The sequence below is a fragment of the Odontomachus brunneus genome, unplaced genomic scaffold, assembly GCF_010583005.1.
Source record: "Odontomachus brunneus isolate Ranch 3 - 2012 unplaced genomic scaffold, Obru_v1 Obru_scaffold_013, whole genome shotgun sequence".
NCBI classification, from domain to species: Eukaryota; Metazoa; Arthropoda; class Insecta; order Hymenoptera; family Formicidae; genus Odontomachus; species Odontomachus brunneus.
Window position 1 is genome coordinate 2,559,274 of NW_022639463.1, and position 15,597 is coordinate 2,574,870.

General features: G+C 36.3%; 1 protein-coding gene across 1 annotated transcript; it reads left to right on the forward strand.

The window, feature by feature from the left end:
* Nucleotides 1-6,323: 6,323 nt before the first annotated feature.
* LOC116841009 (cytochrome P450 4g15-like) lies at nt 6,324-11,670 on the forward strand. Its single transcript, XM_032808463.1, has 8 exons — nt 6,324-6,456; nt 6,991-7,204; nt 7,275-7,571; nt 8,582-8,987; nt 9,155-9,223; nt 10,521-10,689; nt 10,812-10,986; nt 11,112-11,670. The coding sequence occupies exons 1-8, from the start codon at nt 6,324-6,326 to the stop codon at nt 11,290-11,292; spliced, it is 1,644 nt and encodes a 547-aa protein (XP_032664354.1). The 3' UTR covers nt 11,293-11,670.
* The last annotated feature ends 3,927 nt before the right edge of the window (nt 11,671-15,597 follow it).

Genomic DNA, 15,597 nt, shown 5'->3' on the forward strand with positions numbered 1-15,597 from the left:
GTTGACAGACTCTGTGCAAATCTGCTCGCACAGGTTTGGCTATCTGGGATTGTGTTTGCTTACAATCCGTAATGTGTAAAATATGACACCGGCTTTAAACTTATAAGCTCTGTCCTAAACATATATTTACTAATAAATCCGAATAATAATGAATATGTATATGTATGTGTGTGTGTGTGTGTGTGTGTATACATATATATATATATATATATATATATATATATATATATATATATATATATACTCGCATGACGTCAATATGTTGCGCTGTCACTGTGCTTGTCATATGCTACTGCATCTGGACAACATGATAGCATGCATACGCACACTTTGCGATTATTGTGCAAACATTTGATTATTAGGGTATTTATCAAGTAAAGACGACCGTTAAATAGGCGCTGACATGATGTCGCTGTCCATTTACTTTTTTTCATATATGTATTGTTTATACATATAGATACGTGAATACATTATTGCCGATATTCCAATAGTCGTTTTCATCCAAATATATGTATTTTCGAAAATACATACTTGCAAACGCAAAAATTACTTTAAAAAACTGTAAAATATTATCCCAGAATATGCTCTAGATACTAAAACTATATGATCTAAATAACTTACAGTAACATGACCGACTCTCGTCCCATGTCTGAGAATCCGACATTCTTACGACGCTAAGTTGGATCCAACGTTATGAACGGGACTTTGGCTATTGTAAAATTATTTTAAAGATTATGGGCGTGTTACTCAGTGATTAGAGTGATATTAACGCACATTGTCATTCAAAAGACGATGCAGAACGAAATATGCCCAATTGACGTCTTGTGCAAAATTGAACTCCCACAAACGCAAAAATTACTTTAAAAGACTGTGAAAAATTATCCTAGAATGTGCTCTACATGCTAACGCTATATGACCTAACATATGACCTGCAGTAACATGAGACTTTCGATCCAAGTGAAGAATAGGTATCGCTGCACATGCGTGAGAACCCGAATATAATGAATGAATCTAACTTTATGAGCACGACTTTAGGATAATGACAAATTATTTTCAAGATTCTGGGAGTGATACTGAAGGAATAGAGTGACACTAACACATATTGACATCCAGGAGATGTTACAAAGCGAAATACGCACACTTTGCGTCATTTTCGAAAATACATCTTTGCAAACGCGAAAATTTGTTTCAGAAACTTTAGAAAATTATCCCTGGTTTAACTAATTCGGCTTAATAAATTAGCGAAGATTCAAAACTCAAGACTCAGTTCAAATCTCGGCTTAATAGTTGAGCGGGATCTCAAAACTCTCGGGTTCGAACTTGAACTTAATAATTTAGCGAGAAATCGAAACTGTTCAGTTCCCGTCTCAGTTTAATAGTTTAATTTGTTGTCTTTAATTTGTCAAAATTTAATTTGTCATCTTGTGAATAACAAACGCGTATGGATAAAATATATCTCCAAAGACACAGTATGTCGTATATAATACGACCTAACATGTTATCAAGTATATTGATCAAATAGTGTAAATAGAGTATACATAAGGTATGTATAAAATATACAGTATAAAAATAGTATATATAACATATAAATATGACATGTTGAAATATATCATTTTAATGTGTCATCAAGAAATAATCCGATGAGAAGGAAGCCTGCCGGTTCGAAATTTTAATTGTCCATTGTTATGCAAAAGTGATCCAATTAAAAAAATATAAGCTTTTAGCAATGAATACTCTCTCCATTCACATCTTTTTAAACCAAACAAAAAAGTTCAAGCTTATAGATGCTTGAAATGAATTAAGAAACAGAATTTTTATTTGTTATCAGTCGCGTCTTTTTGCATATTTTTCTAAGGATTGAGCTAGTCAATACTCTTAAAGAAATGCTTGACCGATGCTTGATGCTAGTTGAACTATTGCGAAAATCTCAAATCTAAATTCTTTAGTTGAAACATTCTTATGTAACTCCGGCGAATTGCAAATTCCAATTCTTACTTTACTTCCCCTAGGACCCAATGCGATTTACGTCTACATGCATGCAATCTACGTAAAGTGACGCTTTGTTTCTACTATATGAGCGTCTAAATTGAGCGCTCACCATTGCGCGTCGTCCCACGGTTTTCAAGATCTACCAGCCATCCTGTCGCTGCATCTCACACTGCAATGGTTCTCGCGTCCCACGTCGCTTGTAATTCACTCCCGATCGCGGTAATCTAACGGAGGTTACACGAAAAATCCCGTCTCTCTTGGGAAATATACTCCGATTTGCGAATTGCGTATGAAATATCGTGAACTGCTTCTTCGAGAAAATCGGCCTTTCGGACAAACGACGGATATGTGCGACAAATTGCTAACATAAATTGCAATTTATTGACATAAATTTGGCAAATTTTTAAGTATTTTTCTCCCAATGTATATATATATTTATTAATTGTTTGACTAATTTAGATTATTGATTAGTCAATCATTTTTGTTGAGGAAAATTTTGATTAATTAAACGCTAACACTGTCTGGCAGATGCTATTAAAGTATCGAGTATACGCTCTGAATTCAAAATTTTTTAAAATTATTTAGTTTTAATCAATACGATCTTCCAGATGTCTTGATCAATGCACCAACGCGCAGAGATTGCGCCACAGAGATTGCTCCACAGAAAATGCGCGATCATATCACCCGCGTCAATAAATCAGTCGTTAATTTTCTCAATTTTCTCTCTCGCGTGAGCTTGCGTTGCGATTGTATTTCATAAAATACAGAGTTCGATTTTTCACTTAGAATTAGAGTTTCCTAACGGAAGATAGACAATGCTAGCGAGTGTTGATCCCTCGCGTAAAAAGACGATGTATACAAGTCAGGTATGCGAGCAATTGTTTGTTTATTTACGCGTCGTGCGACGAATTCCATCGAAAAGTAAAGACAGGCACCTCACAGGGTAATAACATATTTTCCGCGTGAATTTTGAATAAATTTTTATCTCCATTGTTGTAATTTTCATAGTTTTTTATTTTTCACTCACGCTCGCCTTCGCGATTATTAACTTGATAGGTTTGCGAATTTCACCGGTCCATATTTACAAGTCGAGAGCGAACTTTATAAAAATATTGCGGAGTTGTTACCTGCAAAAACATTGCGAAATTGTTTTTGCAAAAGTATTACGGAGCTGTTACCCGCAATAATATTGTGGAATTGTCTTCGCAAAAGTATTGCGAAGCTGTTATCCGCAAAAAATATTGCGGAGCTGTATTGCAGCCTACTACGCTACTCTATCGAAACGTTACATTAGGGATATTCCGTACATGAGATTCTCGTACATGAGAATCTCGCACGATTACTTCGCCCACGCGTCGAAAGATTTAGCGAAATCAGCCTTCGTTTCGCGCGTATATCAAAGCGATACACTATCGATTGATAAAACCAATCAAACCGAATTCGTTGTACATACTTGTCGTTTATCCGAAAGGCCGACTTTTTCTCGAAAACGCATTTCGCGATATTCCATACGCGATTCGCAACTCGAAACTCTGAGTATATCTTCCAAGAGGGATTTTTCACGAAACCTCCGTTAGATTACCGCGGTCGGGAGTGAATTACAGGCGACATGAGGACCATTGCAGCGTCAGATGCAACGATGGGATGACTGGTGGACCCTGAACACCGTGGGACGATGCACAAGTGGTGAGTGTCCAATTTAGACGCTCATATAGTAGACACAAAGCGTTACTTTACGTAGATTGCATGCACATAGACGTAAGTCGCATTGGATCCGACGGGAAGTAAAGTAAGAATTGGAATTTACAGTTCGCTGGAGTTACGTAAGAATAATCCAACCAAAGAATTTAGCTCTGAAGTTTTCGCAATTGTTCAACGAGTCAAGCATTTCCATTTCTTTAAGAATAGTGACTAGCTCAATCCTTAGAAAAATGTGCGAAAAAGACGCGACTATTAAAAAATAAAAAAACTGTTTCTTAATTTATTTCAAGCGTCCATAAAGCTTGAATTTTTCTCGTTTTGTGTAAAAAGATGTAAATGAAATATCTATTGATACAATCTTATAATTTTTTGAATTGGATCATTCTTGTATAACAATGGCCAATTGAAATTTCGAATCGACAAGCTTTCTTCGGATTATTTCTTGAAGATACATTAAACTGATATATTTCAACATGTCATATTTATATGCTCTGTATATGTCATATTTCTTTTTTATATTCTATATATGTTTTATATACATTCTATGTATGGTGTATATATACTATTTGATTATTAATTCAATTTATAACTTATTATGTTGTATTATATACGACCTACTGTCACTTCAGGAATATTTTCTTATGCACACGCGTTTGTTGTTAACAAGACGAAAAAATTAAATTTTGACAAATTAAAGGCAACAAATTAAATTATTAAGCCAAGATTCGACCCGAAATGTTTCGGTTTTCCGCTAAATTATTAAGCCGAGAATCGGATTCGAGTGTTTTGAGACTCCGCTAAACTATTAAGCCGAGATTCGAGCCGATGTGTTTTGAGTCTTCGCTAATTTATTAAGCCAAGTTAGTTAAACCTGGGATAATTTTTTACAATTTTTAAAAGGAATTTTCGCGTTTGCAAAGATGTATTTTCGAAAATGATATCAAGTGTGATCTACATCGTCTCCCGGATGACAATGTGCGTCAGTACCACTCTACTCCTTCAGTAACACACTCAGTATCTTGAAAATAATTTTCCAATAGCTCAAAGTCGCGTCCATAACGCTATATCCAACGTAGCATCGTAGGAATGTCTAATTCTCGCGCATGAGCCGAAGGTCGGTCATGTTATTGCAAGTTATTTAGGTCATATAGTGTTAGCATTTAGAATAGATTCTGGCATATAATTTTTTACAGTTTTTTAAAATAATTTTGGCGTTTGCAAAAGTGTATTTTCGAAAATGATATATTTTGATGCAAATACGAGTACTGGAATATGGTCAACAACGCATTCACATATCTATATGTAGAAATGATGCATATATGAAAAAAAGTAAAGAGACAGCGACATCATGTCAGTGCCTATTTGGCGATCGTCTTTACTTGGTAAATATCTATATGTATCTATATATACCCCGATAACCAAGCGTGCCTGCACGTTAGCGCTGTGTTCAGCACGTCATGCAAGCTTTTCTTTGTTTTGTGCTATTTGATATCGAAAGCAGAAAATATGCGGACGGCGTCATCACGCAGTGCCGCAATCTGTCATTTTAAGATGCACAGAGCTTTCATAATACACGCACGACATGTCAATATGTTATGCTATCACTGTACTTGTCATATGCTGCTGCATCTAGATAACACAATGACAGCATGTATGCGCGCACATACGATCATCGTGTAAACATTTGGCTATTGGAATATTGACTTATTCAAGTTTCCACGTTTTCTAATATTATTAAAATATTAGGATACGATTGTAGATACATAGGAATATTGAGCTAAAATGATTTCATATTTTTTAAAAGTTTTATTATTTTTAAAGGTGATTTAATTTTTTTCTCTATTACCAAAAAATAAATCTCTAGAGAAGCAATGTTCCTATTGTTATACCACGTCCGGTTGCTTTCTGCCGGTCACTTTCTGCTGAGCTATCTCTCTATACGGCAAAGTTTAACGCAGATTGCGCAAAAACAATGCAACACTGCGATTTGTGTCTAGTAATGCTTTTCACTACGCAAGTACATTAGAATACAGTTTTAGATAAATAAATTATAATTTATTACAGAACTCGGAAATAGTTGTCTGTTTCGGTCGATTCTCAGAAACCTTCTATCTTTCCCTTGCCTCGAAAACATATTTTATATTCGCAGCTGCTCCCCATTAATTGCTATATTTCAATTAATTACCTGCGAGTGCTCGCGTAGCAATACTATTTAACTTGCGTTGTTGACAGAGAATCAAATCGAGCTCGCAATGATATGAAATGACACAATTTTCACATTCTACGAACGTATAGCGATGCAAATCACGATTCAATATGAATATGACACATCAAAAATTCGAGAGGTCACTGCATAATTCAGAAAGGTAAAGGTAAAGTGCAATTTTTCCATATCCTGACAACAGATTTATAAATTGGCAGCACGTAAAGTAGAGCAACGCAGTTCGCGTTGCATCGCGGAAGCTTGTGAGTTTCGAAAGCTAAATAGTGGTAACGATCACGGGAGGATCTTTCGGATACTCTATAAAGTAGTGTCCTCACAATAATCTGATATAATTTTTATACACGAAAACAGAGAAAAAGGAAAATAGAACGCATCATATCTAAAGATATATCAACAATTGGATGCAAAAATGGATTCGATATTGACGACGTATTTGCCAAATATAGGTTACTCTTTTTTCGCTCTGTTCATCATCACACTGATCGCCTTGTACTTCTACATCGAAACCAGACGTGAAGTTCGTCTTCTGCTGAAGTTACCAAGTACGTAAGAGACTCACATAGTCCCAGGGCTCGACAAATACTGATATCTTCCATATAACATAAAACAATAAAGCTATATTAAACTTAAGCTCTTAATTATATTGCTAAAGATGGATTAGCGTTGTTATCAAGACCTTAAAATTTATTTTCCAGGACTTCTAATAAACCTTAAAAACCCGAAAATTAATGCAAGGTTTTCTTGGTCAATTAAAAGTTGCTTTGTAGTTAAATTAAGATTTTGATATTTATTAAAATATAATTATCTTACCATCTTAAGCTAACGTTTTAGTTTTAGTTAATGTGCTACTCTCTCCGACAGAGATAAAGATTAAAAATTAGAGAGAAAATTGTTACAGCATTGTATCACCTTACGAAAAAATTTAATTTACTGAAATATTATAAAAACATTTCAGTAATAAAAACTTTGACTTTGATGTCACATGGGCTCTCTACCGATGCGTTTCGCGTCGCACACGATTTATAATCGATTGAAGTAATGGACACACGATAAATTTTCCATTTGCCTTTTTCCAGATCCACCACGTGTACCTATCCTAGGCCATGCTTTAATAAGTTTGAAAGTAGATCCCGAAACTATACTACACAAAGCCTTTGACTATATCCAACAATATGGGTCAGTCGTATCGGCACACTTAGGACCAAGAGGTTTTGTCTTCCTAACAGATCCGCAAGACATCGAGATAATCTTGGGTAGCACCGTCCATCTCGACAAGTCCGTGGAGTATAGGTAAGGAATCAGTAATTTCAAAGTAGCCTTGTACGTCTAACCTAAAATCATCCTCATCGTTGCGCTATAGACTCTTTAAACCGTGGCTCGGAGATGGCTTGCTGATCACTACCGGTGCCAAATGGCGTAAACATAGGAAGGCGATAGTTCCTACATTCCACATGAGCATCCTGAAGACATTTGTACCTTTATTTTACCAGAATAGCTTAGACCTCGTGAATCGACTTCGCGATAAGGTTGGTCAGGAGTTCGATTGCCATGATTACTTATCGGCGGTTACTGTTGATATCTTGACGGAAACTGCGATGGGAGTTAGTAGAAAAAGGAGGCAGAACACTAGTTACGAATATGCAATGGCCGTGATGAAGTAAGCGTTGTTATTCTATTTCAAAATTACACACATAACATCCAAAAAATATAATCTTATTCTTAGCAGAATCTTTTTATATATGTAGCTCATATATAGCTTAACCCTTAGAGTCACAACGGGTCACCCAGAGATCCATTTACATTTATTCACATTTTATTATATTTTCATAGAGTTTAAATGATTTATTTAGCAAATTTGATATTTTTATATTTCTTAAACATCATTGGAATTATGAAAAATAAAGAATGCTTGCTTATTGCACGCGAGTGTCAAGTTTTATTCTAATCAAGATATTTTTCACATTTTTATCCGCTATATTGAATCCGTCATTTTGAATTTCAAAATTTTGAGTTCAGATTCGCAATCAGCGACCCCAAAACCCCCGAGTAATAAGGTTCAAGTGCATCGTTTGTAAGGAGAAATTTGTAACACAAAAGGTTAAAAGAAACTTTAGTTGCACAGCATAAATCTCTGTAATCCCATATTCTAAACCAAACTTATCGAAAAAATACTTCTCTACTAATAATATTAATCGATTAATCGAAACTAAACACTATGATAATTTTTTTTTTAATTCAAGAAGAATATGTTAATTTAAAGTTGAATACCTTTTATGCGCGAGAGATGCGTCAAGCAAGATCTGTAAATAATAGATGACATTTTTCTAACTTTAAGAATATTGTGCTTAAAACATGTTGCTCTTGGGTTTAGGAGAATTCTCTTCCTAGTATCATGCACAATCATATTCGCCAATCTTCTTTAATTAATTACCTATAATTAAATATTTCATGTAATTATTCGCGAAACGGTAGAAGAACTTTTTGTTCAGTTTGACCCACCTACATGAAATAAGTATATGTTATCTCGTGAAATATCCTATATAAGAGGATTCTGCTAATGATAATGTTTATATCTTTTTTTGAGTAAACATTTTATTGTTTCCCATATACGAAAAAGCTTCTCTTTCTCCCTCTTTCCCACACGAATACGTGTCTCAAATGCTGCAGACTGAGTGATATCTTACATCGACGACACTACGACATCTCTATACGCCCGGACCAATTGTTCAAATTCACAAAACTCGCCAAAGTGCAACAGAAGTTGCTTGATACCGTTCATTTGTTGACGGGGGACGTGATCAAGGAGAAATGGAAGGATATCGAAGAACAGGAAAAGAGAGGAACGCAGGACGATGACATCAAGTGTAAAAAATCGACCGCGACCAAAGACACGGAATATGTCAATTACACAAAACTGCATTACGTAAGAGATGATCTCGATGATATCGATGAGAACGACAAGGGCGAGAAAAAGCGACTCGCCTTCTTAGAGATGTTGATGGATATGAAGAAAAACGGCGGACAGATGACCGACGAGGAGATATGGGAAGAAGTCAACACTATCATGTTTGAGGTTTGATCTAATTTTTGTTGCAAGTGCTATTTACGATTCACCGTGTCACTCTACTAAGTCTATGAAATTAAATTCCATGTATTGCTACGTTATATCGTCACATACGTCATATCGCGTTAAAGCGATGACACGTCGAGAAGGGAGATAATTTAACGAAAATGTTACAGGGTCATGACACCACAGCAGCCGGCTCGAGTTTTGCACTCTGCGTGTTGGGATCTCTACCCGAAATCCAGGTAAATTTATTCAGAATTAAATGTCTATACGTGTATATTCTTGAAAATCCTCGAGGCACGATAGACGTCCGCGAAATACGAGAAACGACATTGCTTTCCGTTTAACATAAAGTTTCGTTTGTCTAGAACATATCACGGGCCAATAACATCATTACGAACTAATAATTTATTTCTTATTTGTCGCATTGTACTTACGTTATAATAATATCAGCACACGTCTTTTACGTCTTTTACGTCCAGTAATGCTGTTTCGCTTTTTAACATTTTATTAAGACACGTTACTTTAATGTAAACAAAAAGGCGATCAAGTCTTTGCGATCTTGCACCTTCTTAACACCAAAGAACATCATCCTCGTTTGTGGAATGAATTTCTTAGGCACCTCCAAGTATTCGTTTAAAGTGTTCTCGTTCCGATGGTTACGATAGTTTTCTCCTTTATGTGTTGCGAAAAATTGAATTCCGAAGTTGCTATGAATCTGAATGAAATTGCTGCATGAATCGCATGTTAACGCGCTCAATAATTCGCAAACGAGAAGACCGCGCAACCGCAAAATTTTTCTATCTTTATCTTCAGAGTATTTAATTATTTATAAGCTAATTAATTGTAGACTAATTGGTTGTAAACTAATCGGTCGTTTTATATATTCACTTCCGCAAGTTTTGCCCATGATGCCATGCAGATTAGGATCTATTTTATGTTTGCCATCCTTTTCCATAGTATGACATGTGGCACACATTTGGATAAAGAACTGAGTTACGTCCTTGCTATCAATCGTGGTGATCGTTTGTCGATTGTCTTTTCTTTACCTTCTTTTCCGGCTTAACGATATTGCACTGGTGGTTGTCATTCTAGATAGTAAGACATTCCTTGACTTGTGCACATAAATAAACAGCTAAAAATTCTTATTATTGTTCTTATCTCTTCTTATCTATTTTTCAAATCACTTTTTAATGTCATAAAGATATTAAAGTAAGTCAACAATAAAAAATACCAAACTTATAGTTTTTACATTAGAATATGCTAAAATAAAATATGAAATATATCGGTATTCGCTTTTCTCATACATGCTTACGTCATCTTATTACTTTTATATTCAGATTTAAAACAACAATATACTTACATGAGAGAGAAAGAGAGACAGACCAGATTCCATTAAAACTTTAATTTTTTTTTGGTATTCAGATAGTATTCGTGGATTTAAATACTCCAATACCAAACTAATATTTATAATTTTGACTATTCAAGTATAAAAACACCCGGGTGGTTATAGTAACAGTATCAATTTGCACTGTGCAGGCACGTGTGCACGAAGAATTGGACTCGATTTTCGGCGACAGCGACAGACAGTGCACTTTCCAAGATACAATGGAAATGAAGTATCTCGAGAGGGTTATTCTGGAGACTCTAAGGCTCTTCCCGCCGGTACCATTAATCGCTAGGAAGGTTAATGAAGACGTGAGGATAGGTCAGTCAATCCAATTAGATACGATTGCGTCACTAAGGAATGTTAATTATATCATTTTGCGTGTATTATACCTGTATCATAAATTGAATACAAAGAAAATCAAAAACCTCTTTCTTTTAAAGTTACTGGCAATTACGTCATTCCGAAGAACGTCACTGTAGTAATCACACAAGTTCTACTACACCGTTCGGAAAAATATTATCCGAATCCACTAGTTTTCAATCCCGACAATTTTCTACCAGAGAGGATGCAGCAAAGACATTACTACGCTTTTATTCCCTTCAGCGCTGGGCCGAGGTAACAAAGAATGTTTTTTGTCATGAAAACTCTTCTCGTAATATCCTAAGACTCAATCCCTGCATCACGAACATTCCGTGAAGGTATCATGAAGTCCGTTAATAATAAACCGTGTTTTTTCACAGATCGTGCGTAGGACGGAAATACGCTGTGCTGAAATTGAAGGTATTATTGTCGACAATATTGAGGAATTACCGCATTATTTCTGACGTGTCATATAAAGACTTTGTCTTGCGAGGCGACCTTATCCTGAAGAGAGGAGACGGATTTCCTATCAAGATCGAGCCGCGTAAACCCACGTGTTAGACGGGAGTTAGTATTCCCGCATAAGCATGAGATAGTATAAACATGAAATAATATAATTTGTAAGAATCTCAGTAAAAATTTTATTCTCTGTATAGTTCTGAATCATATATATCGAACTATTTGTCTCTACTGACTAACTAAGTTTTCTATTTACCTTTCCATAGCGCTTTTACACGATATACTTGAAGAAAAAATAAATTTTGTTTAAAATAACAAATAATCGTCTTTTTTGTAATTATTTATAATTTACTTATACTTGTACATGTGTAATATATTATTCTATATTTTTGTCGATTACGAATTCGGTGACCAATATTAAGATAGAAGTACCAATGTAACTCTTATATATATTGAGGCAAATAAAACGTATATCTCGTATGCAAAAATCTATACGATGCTTTACACATGTGCAAAATAGAAATAATCTCACTTCAACTTACCCCGAATAAACTTTTGTAACAAAAGAGATTCTCTTTCAGTAGAGAGAGTATTTCTTTTATAATAAAGATTATTCATGGTACAGCGCTAATTATTTATCTAATTGATATATTTCACTTAAAAAATCCACACTTGCTTCGTATAAAATGAAAAATGCAGCACGGCAAGATACTTTTTTTGTACAAATGGAAAAGATCTCAAACATTATATGAATCGGAGGTACTCGTTATGTATCGAGTATTATCGCTCGAAATAAAGAAATGCCAAAGATATAGTTCGTTTTTATCATCGTCACTCCTTCGTTCGTCAACACACGTCACTATGATTTCACTATGAGTACACAACTTTTCACATTTAATTCTCTTTTTATCATTAAACAGCGGGTAAAGAATTCTTGGTAGATGCATGTTGCCTCCGTCGTTTTTCTACGAGAACGAATTGGACAACCCAAGGTACGATAAAAACGCCGTGCAATAAAAAGATTTGATACATTTTGTAACTATTTGTCCAATCCTTGATGAAAAACGCGCCAGATTATACGTATGTCTTTCCGATTATATTGCGTGTCAGGGTATGGCTATGACGCAGGTACAGTATGTTTGATAAGAGCGTGTACGGCAAAACTCAAAAACTTAGGATAATACATAAATTGAAAAAATTTGTACACATTATGCATGATATAGATGCATGATTAATAAGTTGTCCAGTCGCCTCCATTATCAATAATTGACTGGCATCTCCGAGGCATACTTTCTACTAATTTTACAGCATAATCTTCAGACAAAGATCTCCATATAAATCGAATCTGTCGAATTAACTGCTTGACGGTCCATATTTTCTTTCCTCGGAGCTTAAACTTTATAAGCGCCCAAACATTTTCAATTGGATTTGCATCTGGCGACTGTGAAGGCCAATCCAGTACGTCAACGTCATTTTCTTGTTTCCACGCAGTACAAAGTCTACTCCGATGTTTCGGATCATTGTCCTCTTGCAGTAGCCAATTTTCATTTTTCCTCGTAAACCACCTTTGGGCAGATGGTAATAAAGCTCTCTCATATATTTGGACCATTTTAGCAGCATCCAAATTTTGTGTAAAGATGTGTAAAGTGCCAAATCCCTGTTTTGAGAAACAGCCCCAGACGTGCACCTTTACCGGATGTTTAACGGTCCGCTCGATGAGTCTATTGGCCTGGGTAGTCCAGACACGTCTCATAGAAGACTTTGCCCAAAACGAAGCTTCATCTGAAAAAATTACGTTGCCCCAATAGCGGTCCAAATTTTCTTTTGCCCAAGCAAGTCTTTTTTCGACGTGTTTTTCAGACAGCAACGGTTTCGTTATCGTGCTTCGAAATTTCACTTTATGAGCCAGTAAACGTCTTCTTATAGTATGACATGATATATTTAGACCCTTTTTAAGTAAAACCGCTTGCCCGCCACGCAATGATAAACAAGGATTCTTCTCAAACACCCGTAAAATCATTTTGTCCTCCTTTTTCGTCGTTTTCTGCACAGAGCCACGATCCGGCAAGTCATCAACGTTTTTGACCTCGGAATAACGTTTCACCCACTTACTCACAAACGCCTTAGACTTCTTCATATACTTAGCAGCCGCTCCGCGCGACATTTTTGGTCCTTTCGGATGCGAACATAGAAACACAGCTTCGTAACGTGATGCGTACGCGGCACTCATGTTGAAATACGCCCTTTTGTGACGAAAGTCAAACGATAACTAAGGCTTTCTAGACAAAGCATCTTGAGAGAAGAGCCCCGCTATTGGCTCGCGTTCATATCCCCCCTCTAACGGTTTCGAGGAAAAAGTTTTGCCGTACACGCTCTTATCAAACATACTGTACATCAAGGCGCAAAGACCGTCACGTTATAGCCGTATCACATTAGGGACTCGCGATTGCGGCTGCGGCTGCGATTATGTCTCTTGACCAATGAGAAAAGCTGTAGTAGCTAGCAGCTTCTTTCTTTCTAGTCAAGAGCCTGTATACCATCGTTTAATGCCATCTTTCGAACGACGCCAGTCAAAATTTCAGACAAATTTCAGACAATCGAGTAGTTTTGTTTTGATAACTGTTGAAAGTGGACAAATTTATGTTTCTTTGCAACCATGGAGAAAGAACAATATCGGTCAGTGATTCGATTCCTTTTTTTGGATGGGAAGACGTGTGAGGCAAAGTGCAGTTGCCGTTTGTAAGGATCATGCACCTTCGATTACTTCCATCAGATATTGGTTCAATGAATTCAAGCGTGGCTGAACATCCGTGGTTTTTTATGAAGAGCGCCCAGGTCGTCCGATTGAGGTGACTATGGATGGTGGAGAATGTGATCAACAAAATCGATGATATCGTATTAGCAGACCGCCGAGTGAAGATTGCTGACATTGTAAATATCTCACTTGAACGCAAAATATCCTATATGAAAAATTGGACATGAGACAGCTATCGGCGAGATGGGTGCTGCGTTTACTCACAGTGGAACAAAAACGGAATCGCATGACAACTTCGGAGCACTGTTTGAACACGTTTAAGCGCAATCCGAAAGAGTTTCTGCGGTGTTTTGTTACTGATGACGAAACATGGATCCATCGCAATACGCCAGAAACAAAAGAACAGTCAAAACAGTTGACTTCATTTAGCGAACCTGTTTCAAAGAAGACAAAAACGGTTCCATCTCCGGAAAGATCATGGTCACCGTTTTTTGGAATTCGCGAGGCATCGTTTTCACCGACTATTTGGAGAAGGGAAGGACAATCACGGGGCAGTACTATGCTGATTTATTAGGCCAATTCTACGCTGAATTGAAGAGAAAACGGCACCATTTGGCAAAGAAAAAAGTGCTCTTTTATCATGACAACGCACCAGCTCATTCATTAATCCGCAATCGCCACAGCAAAACTGGTCGAATTCCGCTACGAATTGCTGTTTCATCCACCCTATTGTCCAGATTTTGCCCCTTGCGACTTCTATTTATTTCCAAACATGAAAAAATGGCGGAAAGCGGTTTACGTCAAACGAGGAAGTCATCGTCGAAACAGAGGCCTATTTTGCGGAGTTCGACAAATCATATTTTTTGGATGGTATAAAAACGTTGGAATATCGCTGGATTAAGTGTATCGAGCTGACAGGACACTATGATGAAAAATAAGTAAAAAATTTTTTATAAATGCGTTTCCTTTCCTAACATGGATACTTATCCTATAGCGCTCTTACGCTGGTAATAAACATACAGTCAAAATACATGTTTTTCGTAGCTACGATCCTCATGGAATTCGCGAGAATCGATAAATAATGTGCGATCAAGTGAACTCCACATCTTTGAATTCTTTCAACCGCATCAGTACGGTTATCGCTGGTTTGGTCACAGTGGTATTCAGCGCCTTAGTAGGTAAGACGAAAAAATAGAAATGTTGAGATACATTTGGTACGCAATATAATAAGAAAGACACACGTATAATCTGGCGCGTTCTGTAGGATTCATTAAGATTGTAGATGCATAGGAATATTGAGCTAAAATAATTTCATACTTTTTTAGGTCTTTTGAAGGTGATTTAATTTTTTTCTCTTACCAAAGAATCAATTTCTAGAGAAACAACGTTCCTATTGTTGTATCACGTTCGGTTGCATTATTTCCATGTGAACGAATATTAATCTCTTAGCTACGGTAAGACTTTCTGCGAAGCTGTCTCTCTATACGGCAAAGTTTAACGCGGATTGCGCAAAAACAATGCAACACTGCGATTTGTGTCTAGTAATGCTTTTCACTACGCAAGTACATTAGAATACAGTTTTAGATGAATAAATTATAATTTATTACAGAGTTATATAGTTGCCTATTTCAGTCGATTCTTAGGAGCTACGT

Excerpts from the sequence above, each read along its gene's own strand:
- LOC116841009 (XM_032808463.1), top strand. The coding sequence starts at position 6,324 with ATGGATTCGATATTGACGACGTATTTGCCAAATATAGGTTACTCTTTT. Across the intron at positions 7,205-7,274 it reads GACAAGTCCGTGGAGTATAG|ACTCTTTAAACCGTGGCTCG; the intron begins GTAAGGAATCAG and ends GTTGCGCTATAG. Across the intron at positions 10,690-10,811 it reads TAATGAAGACGTGAGGATAG|TTACTGGCAATTACGTCATT; the intron begins GTCAGTCAATCC and ends TTTCTTTTAAAG.